Below are 21,927 nucleotides of genomic sequence, written 5' to 3'. Positions count from 1 at the left end.
TCTGTAGTTTCTTGTAAAGGAAATAGGAGGCTGTGTGGTCCAGTGGTTAAAGAAAAGGGCTTGTAACCAGGAGGTCCCCGGTTCAAATCCCACCTCAGCCACTGACTCATTGTGTGACCCTGAGCAAGTCACTTAACCTCCTTGTGCTCTGTCTTTCGGGTGAGACGTAGTTGTAAGTGACTCTGCAGCTGATGCATAGTTCACACACCCTAGTCTCTGTAAGTCGCCATGGATAAAGGCGTCCGCTAAATAAACAAAATAATAGAAATTGAAAATGTGCAACAAAATAGGACCTTAATTATTGAACAGCTTGTATGTCTCATGAAGAAAGCTTCATTTTACCTGCCGACCCAGTCTACTGCAAGTCCTTCACCATGTTGCACTCCAGTGAGAACCGACTCTCTGTTTGTTCCGTTAAGAAACATTCGCTCAACAACTCTTCTTCCCACATCGATCCAGTAGAGCCTTCTATCTGCCCTGTCAAAGTCCATGGCCACTACGCTTGTCAAGCCTTGGAGGATGAGGGAGTAGGACTGACCGTCGGCAGACAGATTGCGGAGATAGTAGCGGTTACTGAAAATAAGGTAGGGCGCTATGTTGCTGTTCTGCCGGCAGGTTTTTCCGTCAGGTTCCCGAATATACCCAGGAGCACACTTACAAATGTAGGAGCCCACCGTGTTCTCACAGAGCTGACTGCACACGCTTGGTGTTTCGTTGCACTCATTGATGTCATCGCAAGTCCGATTGTCAGACATGAGCCGATATCCAGGGCGGCATGAGCAGAAGAAGCTTGTTATTGTGTTCGTGCAATCCTGATCACATCGGTGCATTGAGGGATCAGTGCATTCGTTGATGCCTAGAATAAGTGAAAGAAAACAGGAAATGAGCTTTGTTGGCACATTCTAAATAATGGAAATGAAAGGAAACACAGAGTCCAAATTTGGTCCCTTGGCCAATATTGCAGAGCAGTCTTTAATATTCTTAAATACAAAAGGTTAATATAGGAATATCAGTTAAATAATTCCAGCCTCACTATTGAAAAAGTTATTAAAGTGTTGGAAATTCAAAAAAATATCCCAATTCAGGAGGAGATTATGTCGCAGAGACCCAGTATGAGGGTTGTACAAACAATAACTGAATTTAATAACTTCCCAGATTCAGATTCATAGCTATATATTAAGAACTATGCTCACCGCATCCTTTCTCATCACTGTTGTCTGAGCAATCATCCGACCTGTCACAGACTTTGACATTTTCAATGCAATTTCCATTGTCACACTTAAACTGATCTGGGGCACAGGATGGTTGTGGGACGTGACAGAGATGATCTAGTTCATCAGATTCATCTCCACAGTCATTGTCACCATCACAGACGAAAGCCTTAGAAATGCAGCGCCCATTTTGGCAAGTGAACTGCTGCTGTTGACATTCTAGGTAGGTGCACTCCTGTTCATCGCTGCCGTCACCACAGTCATTCCGTCGGTCACACCTGATAGCAAAAATAGAGCAAACCATTACATAGATTTGCATATCAATAGTGGCTTAAATAAATAACCTTTTGAAAAGTCATTGGCACAGCTGTCATTTTATTAACAGCCCATTGAAGCAACACATTTTAAACTACAAACCTGTAGGAACCACTGACACATAGGCCATTGCTGCACGTGTATTCGTTCTCCGAGCAGGATTTCCTGGTGCAGTTTTGATGTTCATCGTATGCGTCAGAGCAGTCAGCATCTCCATCGCAAACCCAGGCTCGAGGGATGCACCTTCTCTGAGGAGGCTGGTTGTTAACACAGATGAACTCAGAAGCTGTGCAGTTGCGGTTTGCTGAAACGAAAGGAGAAATCAATGTGGGGGAAAACAGCTAAATGAGTTACACCTTTGATACCCAGTGCAGAAGACATCCTGTTAGGCTAATCAATACTGGGAACAAAGTCTTTAGTCTTTACTAAGCACACATTACATTCATAAGCTTATGAAAGATTGTAGGTAAAAAGTTGTTGCTTCTGCCAGTTTGTTTTGTTTGGCCTAAAGCTAGTGTTTTTTTCAGCGTGGTATATTACTTCACATAAAATAAACTGCAGAGCTCATAAAAGAAAAAAAACAAATGCAGCTAATTGTGACTTGATTTTACACTTATCTTAAGCAACTGTTTCAGAAGGAAATACTGTTTCAGCCAGGATTCACAAATAAATCAGCTGGGGATCTGGAATTCCTCAGTCTTAGACCCTTGTTTTAAACACTAAATCACTGCTGCCCCAGGGTGCAAACATCCTATTCTATTATACCAGAATGCCAGCCATTCTAATACAGTATAAATGGAAATCCCACCACAGTTGTGTCTTCCATCCTCATCACTCATGTCTCCGCAATCATTGTCCCCATCACAGATCCACGAATAGGGAATACACCTGGAGTCATCGCACCGGAACTGCTCACTGGAACACGTCCTCACTTGGGTGGCTAGCAGCAAAAACAGGTCATTTAAATTAGCATTCAGCCAGGGCCTCTTTCTTTTACAAGGAAGCATCCTAGTGCCAATTAAAAAATAATCTCCAATGTAGGACTTTATCTACTATGTAGGACTTTCTAACTCCTATGTAGGAGTTTTAAAAACATGAATAATACCTTACAACAGCGATCTTAAGAGTGAATAGCAGGCAGTGCTGCTGTGGAATGTGGCACACAATGACTAGCTGTAAAGGCATCTGCCGCTATGTTAGTCAGCCCTCCAGGGGGTTCCACCAGTTTCATAGTCCTTTTGTCAAAGTTCACCTCAAACTCACTTTAATAATGTCACATACATGGCAGATACTGGACACATATGATTTGCTGCTGTAATATAAATTATAAATTTCTTCAAAAAATACTAATGAAAAAAACTCTTCTGTATTTAATATAGTTCTCATTCCAACAGAACTCTTGTTCTCTGCTTAGTATTCTGTGCCTTCTTTGAAGTGACTTGAGTCTGGCGTGCAAAAAAGAAAGCCATTGCCAATATATCATTGCAATACATTTAGAGAAAGACTTTTACAATACAAACGGGAAATATATTTTGTTATGTTAAATCTGATATAATCTCCTACACTGACCAAACGACCTGCTTCATTGCACTGTAGAGATTTATGTATGAGTGTCTCTCTGTCTCCCTTTTCAAAGACAGCAATAATTGACCCACATGATCGAGCACAAAGTATTTGATTTAATAATGGGTGATCTGATCGCACAGGCCAGCCTGTGAGTTCTCTGTTTGACTGAGCAGGTATAAAAAAAAAAAAAAAATGATATAACAAATACTCTGCGACCACCCCAAGAGGGTCGCAACCCGCAGTTTGAGAATCTGCTCAAAGGATAGGAGCACATTGTTATGCCAGCTCATGTCAAGGGGAACTAGGTGAACCACCTCATACAGAATAATTTTACATAGTCACCACATGTGGCAGGTTCATCCGAGCCATCAGCACAGTCAATTCCTTCATCGCAATACCAGTGAGCCGGGATACAGCGCCCACTAGAACAGCGGAATTCATTGTCTGTACAAGTCACAGTAGCTGGAAAGGGAAAAAAAAGAGGGTGCCATAGTATAAACTGGATTATAATAGTAACTTGGAAGATTAACGGCCAAAATGTCTGTATTGGGATCTGTACAAATCAGTGAATGAATAACTTTGAAGGTATGTTTTATTCTACATGTTGTGGAGTTAGAGAAGATGTCCATTAATTGAAAGACGTTCTGTTATGCTACACAATTTGCAATAGGGAAATTTCATCAGATATATACAGCATTTTACTTGTATGGTACAGAATGACTGAAGTTCTAAAGAATGGTAAATTTGTCTGCAACATACTGCAGTGAGTCAGGCCCTCGTCACTCATATCTCCACAGTCGTTGTCTCCATCACACAGGTACGAGCGAGGAATGCAAATATTTGTAGTCTGACACTTTGTAAATCCAGGCTGGCACGTACGTTCAGCTAAAGAAAAAGACAAAACAAACAAATTGCAACCTTTAGGAAATCTACCCCTGTAGAGGCACTGGAGTTCATCTAAAAAAACAAAGGAGCTACAACAGTAAGACAGCTCAACAGTCCTATTTGTACATATGAAGAAGAATAAGAAAATGAAATGGAAATTGTACAATTGCACCAACAGTTTTAAAATGAATACAATTAGACTGATTCATACGAGATGCGCTCAGCTATAATCTTCTTATCTAAGGATGCAGTCTTTTTCGTGTCTGTGCCTGGGCACAGAGCCAAGAACCTCTCAATTATGGCAGTACTGGAGGTCATAACCTTATCACAAAAGTTATTCTTGGTAGCTTTATAGGAGGGAAGATATAGAGTCAAATATTCATCCTGCCTGCAAGACCGATATTTCTTTGTTGCCTCTTTGTTTAACCCTACAGTGCCCAATGTAAAACTATTTAACCTAAGCTATTTAACCAAATACAGTATAACGCCACGTAACTATACACAGAACCATATCATTAAATTAATAGTAGACAAAATAAAATCAAATGTCACCTTTTAACATTCCCCCCAAAAATATGGATAATCACCTCTGGTGTATGCATTACTAGGGGTATTAAAACTTCTAAACTCACGGCAGTTTCTCTCATCGGTAGTGCCATTGTCGTAGCAGTTGTTGATCCCGTTGCAAACGTATTCTAGGGAAATACACCTTCCGTTGCTGCAGGTGAACTCTGTGTTCTGGTCACAAGAACGGAACAAGCAGCCAGCCTCATCACTATTATCCCCGCAATCGTTATAATGGTCGCAGCGGTAATGATAAGGAACACAGCGTCCGTTTCCACAGGTGAATAACGTTGGGTCACACGTGTGGAATGCTGTAGTAAAGGTCAATAGAGATGTTAGTAATTAAGAGTGGCAACACCTTAAAGTACAATGTAGAAAGAAATTATAAAAAATGACGTATTTATTACCTGTCAAAGCAATAAATGCTGCCATATGATGGACTGCATGCAAAATACAATTATATAATTATGTTTATTTGCCTTTCAAAGTTAAAACACTGGATTGATTCAGGGTTGGTTAATACAAATGCAGAACTGAAAATAACTTACAGTATAAATCCAGTGTAAATACAAACAGTGTTACATCTTGGTATATACAAAAGCTTCTATATTGGTGCGCTACACAAACAAACCTGAATTATAGGCAGATCACAGCTATTGGTTACGTTAACATTTTCTTCCTGTCTTTGAACAAAAAAAGATCAAAGGTCTTACCACAAACTATTTCCAGTTCGTCACTCCCGTCTCCACAGTCATTATCGTTGTCACATTTCCACTGAGCACGAACACAACGTCCATTCATACAGGTGAACTGATCCGGTGGGCATCTTGTCCCATTGTCCTGAATGCAGTACTTGTTATCAGCCAAGTACCAACGGCCCCCAGATGGGCACTGACACTCCGCACCATTCGGACCTGCAAGGAAAAAATAAAACTGCTCATTGTGCCAGAAAAACTGCCCTACACAGTCACAACCACGTGTGAATATATCTCCACTTAAATTGTATTTCCACTTGCCACAGTCCATGTGTATGCTACTGTATGTAAAACAGATGACAGTAAAAGTGTGGCGCTGTAAGAAATGGATGTTTATACCTGGTGTACAAATGTGGCTGCAGCCTCCATTAAACTGATCACAAGGGTTACTGCACTGTTGCTGCTTGTTGCTGGATAAGACGTGAATGTCCATCGGCCGGTGAGGCAGGTTTTGGATCATAACGATCTGGTCTGATCCATCGTGCTTGTTGGCCCTGTAAATGCTCTTGGTGTTCCAGTCAGTCCAGTAGATGTGCTGGTCATAGACGGTCATGGCAAAGGGGTAAATAGCTGTACTGACAATCACTTCTCGGTTTGAGCCGGTCAGAGAACAGCGTTCAATCTTCTGTCTGAAAAAAATGACATTCACCAAATTTAAACATGACTAGCTGAAGATATTACAATGTTATTACTTACTTTAAATATCTGTAACAATCCAAGCTATAACCGTAAACCATAAACATTCACAAATATAGGGTTAAAAAGAAGGCGTGTACATTTCAGCCTGGAAATATTAGGGTTCCCCACTGTTTAAATTATTAAAATAGACTCCAACATCTTAAAACATGGGTAGATATTTTTCTGCTTTAAATAGTGAAGCTATAGGATGAAGGATGTAAGGTTATATAATCATGGTAAAACACTGGTTTCTGATCAAAAAGTACCTAGCATTGAAAGGTTATATAGAAAACTCTTACAAATTAGCATCAGCCCAGTAGAGTCTCTCCTCTTCATAGTCGAGAGTCAGTCCATTGGGCCACACAAGACTGGTGTTCACTATTTCAGTCCTGAAATTCCCACCCAGTGTGGCCCGCTCTATCTTGGCATTGGTACCCCAGTCAGTCCAGTACATGTATCTAATCAAATACAGGCAACATATATATTGGCACCACAGCAGCAAGTTTTGTACAACTTAATAACACAACACAGCTGTCTAAAGCTGATTACTTTAAATGGTGGTAACTAACATTAAATTAAAAGGTCATAAAGCAAATGATGAATTTAGTAAATCTGACATCGAATACATTGCTACTCACTATAATTGTCTCAAATTCTTGTTTATCCCACTCAATGAAAAAAATGGAATCTCCTTTTTTAAAAGGATCTTGCAAATAAAATAAGAAACAATGCTACTGTAAATACAGTGTTAGGTTAAATGTGCTCTATTATTGGTCAAAGTTACCCTCTGCATGGATCAAGCATGATGGCTCTAGGCCTTGGCACTCGGGCAATGGTTGTCCGCTGAGAACCATCAATGGCCATGGAATTGATAGTCTGGTTGATATAATCACTGTAATATATCCTTTTACTGATCCAGTCATAAGCGATACCATCAGGAGCACCCAAATCTTAGAAACAAAAAGATAAATGAAAGCATTACAACGTGCCCACTTTCAGCATTCCTATATTACATACAATTTGTCAGGATTTGTATACTGTAGCAAAACATGATTCCATACACAGTATACATTACAGCAGAACCTGTCATATCTTGATCCTGTAAGATATGATGCCCTGTATTAACCGATGGACCACTGGCATGTAGCAATTAAACATGTTGCTACTAACTAAACGACACAGATAGAAACTGATCACTGCACATTTTATTATGGGTCTAACACAGTACATTGAGCTCTCAGAATATTTTCAGTTGCAGGTAAAAAAATAATAATTCAGTTTCACTTTTTACTTGCTGTGACTTCACATAAAAATAAACTGCCCAGTTTATCCATGTTTAATAAAGGAAAACAAGCGTTTAATATCAGTATTGTACCGTAAAAAAGCTGATAAGTAAATAAGGTTTTTCACCAACCTCCAAAACAGTTTGTGTTTGTGTGTATGCTTTTGTTGTTGTTGTTATTGTTGTTTTTAAATGTCAAATTACTTTGGCATGGACAGAGAAAGCACGGTAAGAACTGATTTTGGAATTCTGTTTTGTAAATTGCCAAATACTGTATTGCAGTGCTTTTTTTTCAATCATTTTCACAGATTTTCTTTGTATAGTATACATGCAAGTACCGTACTGTGGTGTCAAATTGAAAATATATAAAATAATAATAATAATAATCTTGTGTAGGGTGTCTCTTATTGTATAAGAGAGAGCACTGCAAAGTGAAGCTGATTGCTTTTGGCTGCTTAAACTGGGAAAAAATATGTCTCTTCTAATAGAAGACACCCTAAATATGATGTTTTACCTTATTATAAATCATAAAAACAAAGATTGTACTTAGGAACTACGATTAAAAAAAAAAAATAACTTGCACAATATCACTGCATGAAATGACGTCGGTACACAAAAGATAATGTTGGCAAATCTCTAACAGTGTTTGGTCGATTTTTTTTTTATATGCAGTTCATTTACATAAATAAAAACTGCCTACCTGATGCTACAACTGTAGGAGCAGTAGTTGGAGAGGACAGGCTTATGTAGTTGATTCTACTGCGCCCTTCTCCTGAGCTCTGAGTGTAGTACAGCCTGTTGTCATCCCTGTCGTAATCCAGGGCCACGGTCGTGCGCAGTACATTGACTACAGGGAATGGCAGGATGTGGTCTTCTGGGTCCAGCCGGAGACTGCGGATGGAGTCCTCGGTTGTATAGATCAAATAATCATCTCGGGAAACTACACAGCTAGTGTCGTCTCTTGCCAGGTTTCCAAACGCACACCCACATTTCCGTGTCTGAGAGCCAGGGAGGGCATAACAAAAGTGAGAACAACCGCCATTGCTCACCAAGCAGGGGTTATTATTCACTTGCTGTGCTGACAGTGGCTGAGTGCGGCTGTCAAAAACAGTGACGTCTCTCAGCAAGTTTATATTGTCACGAACAACTGTGGGCTGCTCGGTGTTGCCAGGTTCTTTCCTGGCTTGGAAGACCTTTTTTAGGTTCCTGTCCACCCAAAGCATAGTGTTTTCAAAGATAGTTATTCCATATGGAGTTGGGTAACGGCTGCCAAACCTGACAATCTCTGTCTCTCCGCCTTCAGGTCGAATCCTGGCAATCATGTCCAAGGAGTCATCAACCCAATAAATATATCCATTTTGGTAGTCCACAGCCAAACCTCTAGGTGTGAGGATACCAGAAGACACAAGTACCGTCCTATTGGTGCCGTCTAGACAAGCACGTTCAATCTTGGGGTTTTGACCATAGTCTGCCCAGAAGAGGTATCTGTTCTTTGGATCCACCACTATGTGCCTCGGCATATCCACTGTGGTCTTTAGCAGGACCCGGCGATAAGTGGTGTTCAACCGCACAACTTCAATGTAGGTCTCAGTGATGAAAGCATTTGTGAAATAGAGATTACCTGTGACACAAAATATGAAATTAGTTTAAAAATCATGCAATGCTAACATTAAATATTTCTTAATAAGTAAGTTACTAAACCCTAGAGGCAAGCATGCAGCATGAGCACCTGACAGGACCCTGAGGCAAACTTGTTCCAGTCGACTAAAACGTAAAGCACGCTGTAGTGCCACTGGAGGCTTTGGTTTACTTAAAATCTTGCAGGTTAAAGCTCACAAATGCAAACTTTGAACATTAATACAAAAAAAGTACAGAGAATTAGGGTAGCTACACTGTAGTGTAATTTGTGGTAGACTTTTCCAAAGAGTACAAGGACTACATTGCTTACCTGCTACCCAATCAATGGCGATTCCTCGGATTCCGTTCTGCCCAATTCCTGATGTTACAATGTTCCTGAAGTAGGAGCCGTCTGGTTTGATTCTCCGAATGCCATTTTGTTCCGGCACATTGTTGCTGAAGTCACACCAGTAAATGAATCCAGATGGCATGTGAACATCTACGTGTAGTACATTGCGACCTTAATGATACAAAAAAAAAAAAAAAAAAAAATTATAAATTATAAAATTATAAATTCTTCAGTGAGTCATTTAAATACAATGTCAAAACAAAACCTTAAAAATCCAGTTGGAAACTTTATGTACTTTTGTTCATGTAATTTTACTACTATCATTAAGACTCATGCTGTGTGATGATAAATCTCAAAGTCCTATACTATATCTCAAATACATTCATAAATAAGCTGTGGCTTTGCACATACCTCTTCCAGCCACAGGTACCATGGCCTCCGAGTGGTCACCACCTTCGAGGCTGAATCCTTTTAGTGCCAATAGCATGGAGATGATAACGTAGGACTGATATGGTGAGCATGTCCTGCTGTCGGGGTTCAGTTTGAAACCAGTAGCACAGGCACACGAATACTGCCCTGCTGGTCTGGGAAGACAGAGCTGCTGACACACTCCCACATTGTTAGTGCAGCCATTTGAAGAGCCAGCAGAGGCTGAAATAAATGACATTAACATAAAAACACTACACTTACAAATGGGCTGTAGATTTGCAAAAGATAAGACAGGTAATCATTTTTTTGCTATTTGGTACTTTTTAAAATCTTCCATAAGGATAGTGGTGACATAAATAAAAATGAAGCTCAGGAAAAGTGTCTTTTTCAATGTTTACACACTTTGAAATGTTGAAATGTTTGTCAATGTATTTGTTAATTTAAATTGAATATGTACGGGTTCAAATACTTATACAGTACTCACTCTCTCTATGGTGAACTTTTAGCACTCTGAGTCCTGAAACGTTGTCTCTCAACACTTTTCTGTTAGCCCCAGTGGCCTTGTCTACGCGCTCAATGACTTCATAATCCCGGTCAGTGAAGTACAGGTACTGATCGTACACAGCAATCCCCCAAGGGTGTGAAAGGCCAGTTACCACGGTAATACGATTGGTTCCATCTGGATCTCCTCTCTCAATCTAGGGGAGTTTGATTAAGAAAAGATTACTGAAAAAGACTTAAACTTGTACTCATAGTCTAAAACGGAGTTCATTACACTCATCCCAATGCAAATATCCTTTAGATAGGATGAGTCTCAATGAGCAAATTAAAGAATATCCAATTCAGAATTGAAATGGCAGCGCGAATATTTTAATCCTTATTGCTTTATCTAGTAAATATCAATTTAGGGTAGAATGTATATTTAAAAGGTCTTACTACTCCGCTTGCAGTAACAGCCCAGTACAGCTTATTCTCCCTGATGTCGATGGTAATAAACTCTATGTGATCCAGGTTATTAGTGAAGAGGTTGACAGCATTAGAACCGTCCATGTCAGCTGCAGCAACCTTTGCAGGCACTCCACTCTCAGTGCCCTGGTCTGTCCAGTACATCCTCCTACAACACATTTCACATTATTAGCACTGAACTTCAGCCAATTAAAATAGGATCCTTAAGCAAGATGCAGAAATTTCATTATTCCAGTATTGCAAAAAGACTTTTAATTTGCCTTATATAGAATGGTTTGCCACTGATAGGGCCAAAGGTTAAAACAAGGATATGAGGAAATGACAGTACTGAGGTAAATGACGTCCTCCCGCAAGAAACATTGTGCTATAACAAAATAAAGGTTGTAAAACGGATACTATTAGACTACGGAGTGTCGTTTAAATCAGCTTTACCCGCGTGCCGGATCAACAGCGATGCCAATTGGGGTTCCAGCGCCGGTGGGGGTGCCATTGTTAGTAATCACAGTTTTCCTGTATTTCATTTCCCCATGGAGATTCATAACCTGTTGTACAGACAGAGGAACAAAATAAAAATTATAGAAATATGCGTATTACTATCGGTACTGTTATTATTATTATTATTAGTAGTAGTATATTGTAATATATGAATTCTAACAAATATAAAACAACTCTCAGATATTACCTCAATGGACTGAGTAGAAGGGTTAGTATAGTACAGATTCTGGGTCATCCAGTCCAGTGCTAATCCTACAGGGGAACCAAGAATAGCGGCTGGAGCAAACTCTGTCCTGTTAGTCCCATCTGATTTTACTCGGTGAATTTCACCCTGAAAAAAATAACCAATGTAATAAATTATTTTTGACACCATTATTACTGACTTGGGGGGTCAGTGGTTCTCCATCACCCATCCTTGGCTGGCCTCTGACTGCCACTGGCCGTCGCACCTCAACTGAGGACAGCTCCTGCTGGTCCAGAAGGCAAGGTCCTGAACCGAACAGTTTAATCATTCCACGCAACACTTTATACATCTAGCAATGCAATTAACTTACAGGATGTTCCACCCAGTAGATCATCTGCTCAGCATCATCAAAATCAACATCATATCCATTGTGTAACCCAGCAATAGAGACCATGGCATCGTTGCTTTTGTCTTCAGGATTCAAAGGGATGCCAAAAACAAGACTGTCTCTCACAACAATGAGGAAAGGATCTTCAACTAAAAAACAAACAAATGGGTTTTGCACTTCAGAGTCAAGTAAATGATTGATTTAATCGGGAATTCATCATGTGAAACGTGCAGCTTCTCTGGAGAAATGTAAAACATTTTCAGTGATTTAATCTTAATCCTGAAGTAACTCCAAATATTGTTCTTGCAGTTTTTAAACTAAAGATTATTATTGTACAGATTGTGGGTGATCCAGTCGAGTTCGAAAATGACACAGACATTGGTCATGTTTCTTTACTCTATATGTAATATGAGGTGGTGTACGTAACAAGATCAGTATTACGCTGAAATAGAAATGAAAAACTGAGGCTTCAATTCAATTATCCTGATGAAAGGTTATGTTTGCATGCCGATTAGCTATGTCATCGGAGATTAGAATCAGTGGATACCTCCAGGCAAACAGTGCATTTTCATTCTCAAGTAATCATTTGTCTTTCAGCGGAAAAATAAAGCTGCGATATTTTATGATGTTCCCAGAAGTTGCAATTTGAGCTGGGTTGGATTGACCTAAGAGGACCCGTTGAAGTTTGGATTAAAGATCCTTTGTCAATTCTTAATGAAATACTGGGCAAAAAAGGACAAGTTTTATGATTTGCAATATTTACTACCGAAAACTGAGGTTACAAACAGGCCTCCAAAAGGAAGGCTGTTGACAAGTCCCTTCCACCATCTATATTCACCTCCAAGTCACCATACAGAATAAAGATTTGTTTTAGTTGGTGGAAGGTTCTGGGTGAAGGGGTAGTTCAAATTCTTGCATTTCTTTAAAGCAGAATTTACCAATCTGCAATGTGAGATGCTTCTCAATTCAAAGGAGCTCACTTCAGACAGTGGGAATAATTTTTCTTTTTGTGTGTCGAATTTATTCGTGATTCACAGAATCTGTACAGGGGTTTAAAATACTTGAAAAAATAAGCCATTAGTCCAACTTGTAGGTAAAATAAGTCCAAGAGGATTGTTGTTGTGTTTATTTGGTTAATTTAATATTGTATAACAAGCCCTAGTTAGTACGTTGGTTTTCATACCTCGCACACAGGTCACAAGATCTGCAGCCAGGGTCCAGCCAGATGGACAAGCGCACGAGTAAAACCGTGGTGCCAGTGCAGATAGCAAACATATATGAGTACAAGGACTCATGGAGCAAAAATTTGAACCTGTATTAAAAAAAATAAGTACACCACAACAGGTTACATATCTGTACATGGTATATATTTTTTTTATGTATTTCATACAATGCATGTAATCTGTACAATGTATGTCTGATTTTCCTAAATGTTTTTTTCCTCCTTACCTGCAGGTTGTCTGGCAGGATGTACTGCAACTACCCCCATTGGCTGTGGCACATTATACATCATCACAGTCTGGTTTTCTCCATGCCATTTGTTGGCACGAATAACACGACTGATATATCGGTCTGTCCAGTACACATAATCCTCAAAAATCGTTAAAGCATGTGGATGCTGAAGCACCTAATTTAGGGAAGATATGATGAGTTTTAGATATATAGCAACCAAAGCATACAGGACATTGTAAGAGAATCAGAATGCTTTAATTCTATTTTCTTACCAGGTCGCTGGCTAAAACCTGCTTCCTGTTTTTTCCATTATAATCACAGTAATCAATGAAATCCAGATAGGCGTCTGCGAAGTAGAGCAGCTTATTGGGATAATCAATAGTCAAACCATTGGGCCAGTACAGTTTACTGCTTATAATAGCAGTCCTCATTTTACCATCCATGCTGGCCTTTTCAATTCGAGGGTTCCTGCCCCAGTCAGTCCAGAACATGACATGAGCACTGTGCAACAGAAACAGGAGTCAGTCCATTAGGGCTAATATAGTGAGGATGCAGTCACGACTCATTGTATGACATACACACCCCAGCAAACAAACAGTTCTGCTATTATGCTATTTTCTGGTGTATATTAGAGTAAAGAACAAAGACTGAAAAGGTAGATAAAACTCATTTTTTATGAATAAGTATTGAGTGAAGAATTTCAACCAGAACTTGTCACGTTCAAGACAGATTTTTATACATGTTGTAAGAAAACTAAAATGATGCATGTAAGTGATGTAAAACAGAAGAGAACGCTAGATTCTTTAAACTTCACAAACTTGCAGTCACTTTAAGTCACTGTCTTCCTGGCAGAGATACTGTAACGGCTATTCAGCCTTGTAAAGTACTGTTTAAAACATGCTTCTTACTCATTTCTTGGGTCCAGTACCAGCCCTCTGGGATTTGTTACATTCTCACTGACGAGCACAGTCCTGTGACTGCCATCTAATCGGGAGACCTCGACTGTTTCCAGAACATAGTCTGTCCAGTACAGGTTGCGTGCTACCCAGTCCACAGCTATGCTTTCTGTCACTGTTACACCACTGTCAAATATCTGTTGGGGGAAAAAAAGTCGTCTTCTTATCGAAAACTAACATGATTTATATTCATTATTATCTGTTACAACTGGAACATTGGAATTTTTTTGATCAGACTTTTTAGCAACTTAGGGGTTTACATGAGCATGGTTAAACAATGTGCACTAATATAACAGTACTTACGATTGTCCGGTCAGTTCCATTTTTGTAAGCACTCCATATTTTATCTTGAGTAGTATCTGACCAGTAAACACGGTCGGTTACTGAATCAAAATCAATTGCTACGATGTTCCTTCCATCTCGTACCAGTGACTGGATAACATTTGGCTGGGCCGCAATGTTGTCTGAAACTATCTGACTGCGGCTTGCAACCAGCAACAGGGCCTCCCTTGAACCTGCAAAAGAAAAAAAAAAAATCTGTTAAAAGCAGTAAAGCCTGAAATCTAAATGTATTTACTTTGTGAAATTCCTTCAAAAATAAAATAATTTAGAAACTTAAGAATGATTCATGTGGTTATTAAGGTACTCGTTTTGTAAAGCCAAGCCCATTTATGATAGGCATTCATGCGTTACGACTGTCGATCTGTTTAAAAAAGAAAAGTATTCTCTGTTCTGATATCTGGTCACACACGAGAAGCACAAAAACACTGTCCTTTGTTGTATATTATAGTTTAATGACAGCATATAAAAAATATCTGAGTGGCACATAGGTTAATTTGACTTATCTGCAGTAATCAGATCTTGACATACATGGGAAGTTGGAAACAATAATCTCTTTGCTGTTTGAGACGAGTATGACTCACTTTGGACAACTCTTTTCCTGCAATTACAGGGCAGTCCATTCTTTTGGTATTAACTAATTTATATTTACCAAGTGAGGTATAATATTTGCCAAGTTGGGTATCTTAATAGAGAAAGGTGTAAGGTACTGCATGCAGGCAATAAAAATGTGCATTATAAATATCATATGGGAGATACTGAAATTGAAGAAGGACTCTGAAAAAGACCTAGGAGTTTATGTTGACTCAGAAATGTCTTCATCTAGACAATGTGGGGAAGCTATAAAAAAGGTCAACAAGATGCTGGTATATATTGTCAAAAGTGTTGAATTTAAATAAAAGGAAGTAATGTTAAAACTTTACAATGCATTAGTAAGACCGCATCTAGAATATTGTGATCAGTTCTGGTCACCTCGCTACAAAAAGGATATTGCTGCTCTAAAATCTATTCAGTCTTGAACAAAAGAAGATTACGCGGCGATCTGATTCAAGCATTCAAAATTCTAAAAGGTACTGACAATGTCGACCCAGGGGACTTTTTCGACCTGAAAAAAGAAACAAGGACCAGGGGTCAAAAATGGAGATTAGATAAAGGGGCATTCAGAACAGAAAATATGAGGCACTTTTTTACACAGAGAATTGTGAGGGTCTGGAACCAACTCCCCAGTAATGTTGTTGAAGCTGACACCCTGGGATCCTTCAAGAAGCTGCCTGATGAGATTCTGGGATCAATAAGCTACAAACAAAAAAATGAGTAAGATGGACGGAATGGCCTCCTCTCATTTGTAAACTTTCTTATGTTCTTATGTTCTTATAAATAGGACACTGGCATATGTATGTGTTTTACCTGTGACTTTACATGTCCTCATATCGGCTTCTAGGTTATAGCCATCCTCACAGTGACACCTGAAAGATCCCCTCTCATTAAAGCAATGCTGGCTGCACAGACTTGGTGGGTCACACTCATCAATGTCTGCACAGGTCTTGGAGTCATTGGTTAGCTGGTATCCCATAGGGCATGTGCACTGTGCACCAAATGGTCCCTGGATACATCCATGGGTGCATCCTGCATTGTTGTCTGTACAGCTCTCCTGATCTACAGAGGGATATGTGAAAACAGAGATCAGCACCTATATATAAGTTTGGTGTGATAAACTGTTAAAAACATAGAAAAGCAGTTTAAGTAAAGCATGGCAAGGCACTGGTAACTAAAGTATGGTAAAAACCATGATCTGCCATGTAAATGCATAGTATAAGCACAGGAAAGACCTGGGAGATTGCAAAACTATAGTAGTGCACTACAACAGTCATCTTGAAGTTCATTTCTCAATTGAGTCTTAAGGGTGCAGATAACATGCAACATATGGTAATTTTTATATATATATATATATATATATATATATATATATATATATATATATATATATATATATATATATGCGCGTTACAAACATTATAATTCAATAGTACACTTGCACAATTGCTCACAAATGAGCCAAAAATATCATGCCCATCACATTCAGCATGAAGAGCATAAAGTTGTTGAACTAAATCCAAAAGATAGTGGATTATTAGTTCACTAGTTCTACAGATAACTAAGGATACTGGTAAAAAAAACTAATCTTTTCAAGCATGCATTTAAAAAAGAAAAATACTTCTTCTCATTCTCTTAAACTCAAAACATATTTGAAGGCAAAGTCATACCTGGTAATGGATCATCTGAGAGCACAGTGAAAAAGCAAGAAAGGAAGATGATAGATCAGTTTCAAAACATGCACAATTTGAATAGAGATATTTATTCAAACAAGAATTGATTTGCTGATTATATTGAGGATAGCAGATTCTGATTGTCACTTTTTTTCAAAATTAGAAATGATTTATGGTAAGTTTAAAGTTAAAAAAAATAAATAAATAAATAATAATAATAATAATAATAATAATTCCTGAGGGGGATTTTCATTTTTGTGATTTGCAATAAATGAATAAGTTGTGTCTCTTATTACACAGTAGGTCACAATTTGATTTCTCATACACAGTAGTGAGACACCACACACACACACACACACACACACACACACACATCATATCCATTTATAAAGGAGGGAGCACTGTATCAATAGTGCAACACAATATAATGATTATATTTGATCTGTTTTCATTTTAGAAAAGGATCTAGTCTGGCATGCAACTGTAGTCAACTGGATTTAGATGACTTACTACAGAGAGGTGACTCATCAGCTCCATTGGGACAGTCTGCGGTGTTGTCACACACTTTGCTCATGTTGATACAGATGCTATGTCCTGGGCACTGCCATTGCCAGCTCGGGCAGCGAAATGGTGCAGTAGGGCAGTCTTTCTCATCACTATTGTCCCTGCAGTCATTGTCACCATCACACACCCAGCCCTGGTAGACACAGTTCCCATTGTCACAGTGGAACGTGGAGGAAGGGCAGGTCCTGACTGGACAGCCGTGATGTTCATCTGATCCGTCTTCACAGTCCGGATGTCCGTCACATTCCCAGCTGGAAGGGATGCAGCTGCCATCTGACTGGCACTGGAACTCGCTGTCATGGTGGCACATTCCAGGTAGTCTAGTGGCTGAAGAATCCAGATACAGACAGATGCACTTTCATTTAAAATATGCCGTTTCTTATAAATAACTATAGAAGAAACAGATAAAATAAAAATCATTTAAAGTACATGTAAAAATCAGTTTTAGTGTCTATTGTTTTGCTTACTAGTCCTCTTACTGGTTGATCACCCCCAAGTATGAACCTAACTTCTCAGCTGGAACAAACGTATATTTTTAAAGGGAGACATTAATAAACGATTAATCATTTAGTCATGCCACACACTGAAACCCTACCCACAGTTCTTACCTCCAGGTGCAAATATTAAGACAAAGTTTATATACATTATTTTGGTGTAAAAAAACGATTGATACTTACGACAGCCAGCCTCGTCAGAATGATCATTGCAGTCAAAAACACCATCACAGAGGTAATAGGTGTTGATACATTGGTGTCCACTGGCGCACTTAAACTCATAGGCAGTGCAGTTGTACGCTAAAAAAAAATAATGGTTATATTCTTAACACATGAAAAACCTTCCTAGGGGATGTTGTCTTTCTGTTTTGCCTGCTATACTTACTGCAGCCTTGCTCATCAGATCCATCCACACAGTCCTGGTCCCCATCGCAGGCATAGCTGGAATCAATACAGCGATGGTCTGGGCACTGGAACTGTTCAGGGTGGCATGTGCTGGTAAGATCTTAATAAGAAAAAAAAAAATATTACATGGATTAGTCTTGAGATTGGCTCTCCAAAAATGGAGTAACCTATCAACCTCAATAATTTAAAATAACCACAAAGAAAGTGACAGAAAAAAGCAGTCTAGCATGTATATTTTCCAAATTCTATATTTTGCTTTGTAGCCAAGCATCAATGTATGTGAAAGTAATAAGATCTGCCTGTATTTATTTTCTTACTGCAGTTCATTTCATCGGACCCGTCCCCGCAGTCATTGTCTGTGTCACAGAGCCAGTTTGTTGGGACGCAGTGGCTATTGGCACAGGTGTACTGGTTGGATGGGCAGGTGGTGGGCCCATGGGTGGGACAGTTCTGTTCATCACTCCCATCGAAACAGTCGCTGTGCCCGTCACAATGCCAGCTACTGGGGATACACTGCCGACTAGTACAGGTAAAGGCAGCCGAGGAGCAGGTAGTGTCTGGAAAGGGGAGATAAACTAGCCTTTAGTTTCTGTAACAATACAAAGTGTAACTTTAGTCAACAGCTTTAAAATAGATTAAATAGTAAATTAAACTAAAAGCAATTTCATTCAATTTTTTTTAGCTAACAAGTTATTCAATTGTGACTCTTTCAGTCTATTCCATGATCTACAGTAGTTCCAATAAGGTTCAATTAAACAATAAAAGTTCTGGTTTAAACAAGATTAAATAATTCAACAATAATTTGAGGACATCATTAGAAAAGGTCCTGGACTGGAATGGAGTTATTTTATTAATTCGTTATTTTATTAAATTGTATTCTTTACTGGTGCTCTACAGCTTATACATAGTCAGTCTGCATCATGTCATTAAATTTGCAATCAATATATGACAAGGTTGAAACAGTATAAACTTTGTCAATACTGTAGGTCAACGTACTGTGAGTTCCGCAGTGGACCTCGTCACTGTTATCATGACAGTCATCAACTCCATCACATCTGAAGTATTGTGGCACACATTTCCCATTGGCACAGGAGAAGGAGTTGGAGCCACACTGCAGGGTTGGGGGTTCACTTGATGGATCCTCCACACAGATTTGCTGATTAGGGGCCAGTTTCATTCCATACGGGCAGCCGCAGACCCTCTGAAAATTAGGCACTGGGAAGCAAAAATGGCTGCAGTCTCCATTCGGATTCATGGGTCTGTTACAATAGTTTGATCCTATGTAAAACAAAATAAATAAGTTACTAATATATCGTGAATGTGAATTCATTTTTATTGGATTAACACATGACAGGTGCACCTTGCACAATGTTTTTGTGAATTATAATCTTTTTTTTTTTTTAAATGAACTTACCTGTCTGAGAATTCGCATTAAAAGATTTGACATGCATTATGTGACTAATGCCTCGTCTTATAACTGTCATTTCCCCTCCATCTGTTTTTCTCACACGAACTATCCCACCAAGCCTCCAATCAGTAAAATATGCATAAGCTGTAGGACGGAAATATATTTCAGCCATAGAAAATAAGTTATTCCAATTATATTTAACAGAAAAAAGTGGCGAGACTACAGTAAGTCAAATCTTACTCACCGCCAAAGATGGTAAGGCCAAACGGATGTGACATCTGTGTGACGCGATCAAGTGTCAGTCTGTTTAGACCATCAAACGTGCTGTGCTCAATTTTATCAAAGAAAGCATCCACCCAATACAAGCGTAGGGCACTAAAAGCAGGTAGGTTTTAGTTAGTATTAAATAATACAACACTATCATATGTTCTTAATAATCATGCCTAGTTGTAGTTTATAGAACAGTGCACATAAATAGAGAAAACTAAATACAGTAGTTCATAGTGTGATTTTCACCATATGTAAATCACAGATCTTGCCTCACCTCCAGTCAATTGCCAGGCCATTAGGCCAGCCAAGCGTCGTGTTGGCAATTGACAGTGCATGTGACCCATCACACCAAGCTCTCATTATTTTCGCAGGACGGTACCAATCTGTCCAGAATATATACCTATGAGAAAAAAAGTGACTTTAAAAATAGAATACTGTTTTTTTTTTCCTTTTTACAAGCTTTTAAATACTTGTTGCTCCTATGCAATGGTTCTGGTTGTAAGCAGAAAAAAAACTGGTCATTTTGCAATGTAGACCTAATTTACATGAAAGAAATGTAAAGCCGACTTTAATTGCAAAAGTTCACTACAAAAACAGCTTTCATCAAGCAGCACTAATCTAGCATCTGCAGCCCAGAAGCCATAAGGGAAACCATCTGAGGAAGGATGGGCAGCACTTACAGCTCAGTAGGTGTGAAAGGATGAGTGTCCAGTTTTCAAACACTATTTTATTTTATGAAGTACAAAGCAAGGGTCAGAATGGATCTATACTGAACTGCCATCAATGCAAGTTTATTATAGTTTTAAAAGTGGAGATCCACACCTGGGGTTGAATTAGAATACAAAATTTAACACCTTATCAAAGATGTATTATTTTGAAATTAACAGGAAAAAATGTACATTGCACAAATCTGGTCGACCTGGAAGGAGGCTAAATTGGTTCAATTAAGTGATCTGGGTCCAGGTGATACAAATACAAGGACAGTAATAGAGACAAACAATTAGGTATATTTTTAAATACAAATATCAAACATTATAGTTACCCCATAACAGGATGCACCACTATTGATCTGGGATTGTTCAAGTTCTGCACAATGGCTCTTCTTGATTTATCTGCTAGTTTCATTACTGTTATGCTTCTGTAACGAGGGTCAGTCCAGTACAGGTTCTTTGAAATCCAGTCAAACGCCAAATCTTCAACCCCATCAACCCTATTAGCTGCAAGAATTTCTCGACCTGGTTTTCCACAAAAATAAGATAAAAAGGTTTGATGTCAGCATTTCCGTAGTTTACTAAAGGCATGAGTGTAGAATTCAATTCATAACTATTTAACTGAAATCATACAGAGTAAATAAGCAATATGACAAACAAATATTATTATTATGAGGTCTTCAACAGTAGCAATCCTAAAATACTGGTTATCCACAATATCCTCCTGTGACCCACCACACACACAACAGTGTGCAACACAAAACGGATTCTATACACGCCTGGGGGAACAGAACTATTTGTTGAATTTGACAAAAAATTAATACAACCAAATGTTTTAATGATTTCATTTGAATTACCAGTTCCATCTACTTTCTGTCTGTAAATTATGTCTTTGACTGTGTCTGAAAAAAATATGGTTTCATCTTCTGCACTGAAATCCACTCCGATGAAGTATGAAGGGCTCCCAGTCACTGGCAGTATGATATCCTCCTGGGAGGACAGGTTGAAGGGGATTCCACGCACTGCCAGCTGAGAGGAAAAGAGCAGAAACTGCCTCAGAGCTGGGGGGGAAACGACAAGAAACAATTATTATCGCACCTATACTCCTTTACAAGGGGCTTTACATTAAAGTAGGTTCCACCTGTCAGATTTATGCATGGGTTAATTCACCCTACACTTACAACATTATCTAGGGCCACCACAATCACTTCTGTGACTCAGCTTACAGATCTGTCAACAGCCTGATTGCTTTTTCCACATGGATGTTTTCAACATGTGTGGCATTGCAAATTCCACTGGCATACCTGCATCCGATCTCTAAGCACTCTTGTTGAACTACATGGTTGAATTCCTATATAGATTAAAAAAAAATGTTGTT

At 38.9% G+C, this 21,927-nt stretch overlaps 1 protein-coding gene across 3 annotated transcripts in view; it reads right to left on the bottom strand.

Annotated features, from left to right (window-relative positions):
• LOC117426690 (low-density lipoprotein receptor-related protein 2-like) overlaps nucleotides 1–21,927 on the bottom strand; it is a 60,756-nt gene that overhangs the window by 15,702 nt on the left and 23,127 nt on the right. Inside the window, exons 16-52 of one of the 3 annotated variants that reach the window (XM_059033705.1) lie at nucleotides 21,407–21,610; nucleotides 20,882–21,074; nucleotides 20,114–20,239; nucleotides 19,814–19,944; nucleotides 19,576–19,713; nucleotides 19,158–19,439; nucleotides 18,479–18,718; nucleotides 18,142–18,261; nucleotides 17,940–18,056; nucleotides 17,209–17,589; nucleotides 16,696–16,710; nucleotides 15,839–16,087; nucleotides 14,396–14,607; nucleotides 14,045–14,229; nucleotides 13,409–13,637; nucleotides 13,134–13,311; nucleotides 12,868–12,996; nucleotides 11,667–11,833; nucleotides 11,300–11,443; nucleotides 11,050–11,159; nucleotides 10,588–10,765; nucleotides 10,136–10,349; nucleotides 9,634–9,873; nucleotides 9,205–9,393; nucleotides 7,957–8,877; nucleotides 6,759–6,924; nucleotides 6,274–6,432; nucleotides 5,636–5,925; nucleotides 5,255–5,455; nucleotides 4,949–4,981; nucleotides 4,610–4,852; nucleotides 3,852–3,977; nucleotides 3,435–3,554; nucleotides 2,335–2,466; nucleotides 1,629–1,830; nucleotides 1,194–1,489; nucleotides 343–856 (exon numbers count right to left, since the gene is read on the bottom strand). In XM_059033705.1, coding sequence (XP_058889688.1) covers nucleotides 343–856; nucleotides 1,194–1,489; nucleotides 1,629–1,830; nucleotides 2,335–2,466; nucleotides 3,435–3,554; nucleotides 3,852–3,977; nucleotides 4,610–4,852; nucleotides 4,949–4,981; nucleotides 5,255–5,455; nucleotides 5,636–5,925; nucleotides 6,274–6,432; nucleotides 6,759–6,924; nucleotides 7,957–8,877; nucleotides 9,205–9,393; nucleotides 9,634–9,873; nucleotides 10,136–10,349; nucleotides 10,588–10,765; nucleotides 11,050–11,159; nucleotides 11,300–11,443; nucleotides 11,667–11,833; nucleotides 12,868–12,996; nucleotides 13,134–13,311; nucleotides 13,409–13,637; nucleotides 14,045–14,229; nucleotides 14,396–14,607; nucleotides 15,839–16,087; nucleotides 16,696–16,710; nucleotides 17,209–17,589; nucleotides 17,940–18,056; nucleotides 18,142–18,261; nucleotides 18,479–18,718; nucleotides 19,158–19,439; nucleotides 19,576–19,713; nucleotides 19,814–19,944; nucleotides 20,114–20,239; nucleotides 20,882–21,074; nucleotides 21,407–21,610 — 7,774 coding nt within the window. The remainder of the gene's footprint in view (nucleotides 1–342; nucleotides 857–1,193; nucleotides 1,490–1,628; nucleotides 1,831–2,334; nucleotides 2,467–3,434; nucleotides 3,555–3,851; nucleotides 3,978–4,609; nucleotides 4,853–4,948; nucleotides 4,982–5,254; nucleotides 5,456–5,635; nucleotides 5,926–6,273; nucleotides 6,433–6,758; nucleotides 6,925–7,956; nucleotides 8,878–9,204; nucleotides 9,394–9,633; nucleotides 9,874–10,135; nucleotides 10,350–10,587; nucleotides 10,766–11,049; nucleotides 11,160–11,299; nucleotides 11,444–11,666; nucleotides 11,834–12,867; nucleotides 12,997–13,133; nucleotides 13,312–13,408; nucleotides 13,638–14,044; nucleotides 14,230–14,395; nucleotides 14,608–15,838; nucleotides 16,088–16,695; nucleotides 16,711–17,208; nucleotides 17,590–17,939; nucleotides 18,057–18,141; nucleotides 18,262–18,478; nucleotides 18,719–19,157; nucleotides 19,440–19,575; nucleotides 19,714–19,813; nucleotides 19,945–20,113; nucleotides 20,240–20,881; nucleotides 21,075–21,406; nucleotides 21,611–21,927) is intronic. The other 2 variants (XM_059033706.1, XM_059033707.1) reach the window with 2 other exon arrangements.

Source organism: Acipenser ruthenus, chromosome 11 (genome assembly GCF_902713425.1).
Source record: "Acipenser ruthenus chromosome 11, fAciRut3.2 maternal haplotype, whole genome shotgun sequence".
NCBI classification, from domain to species: domain Eukaryota; kingdom Metazoa; phylum Chordata; class Actinopteri; order Acipenseriformes; family Acipenseridae; genus Acipenser; species Acipenser ruthenus.
The sequence above is the reverse complement of the archived record's forward strand: the minus strand, read 5'-3'. Positions and strand labels throughout refer to the sequence as shown.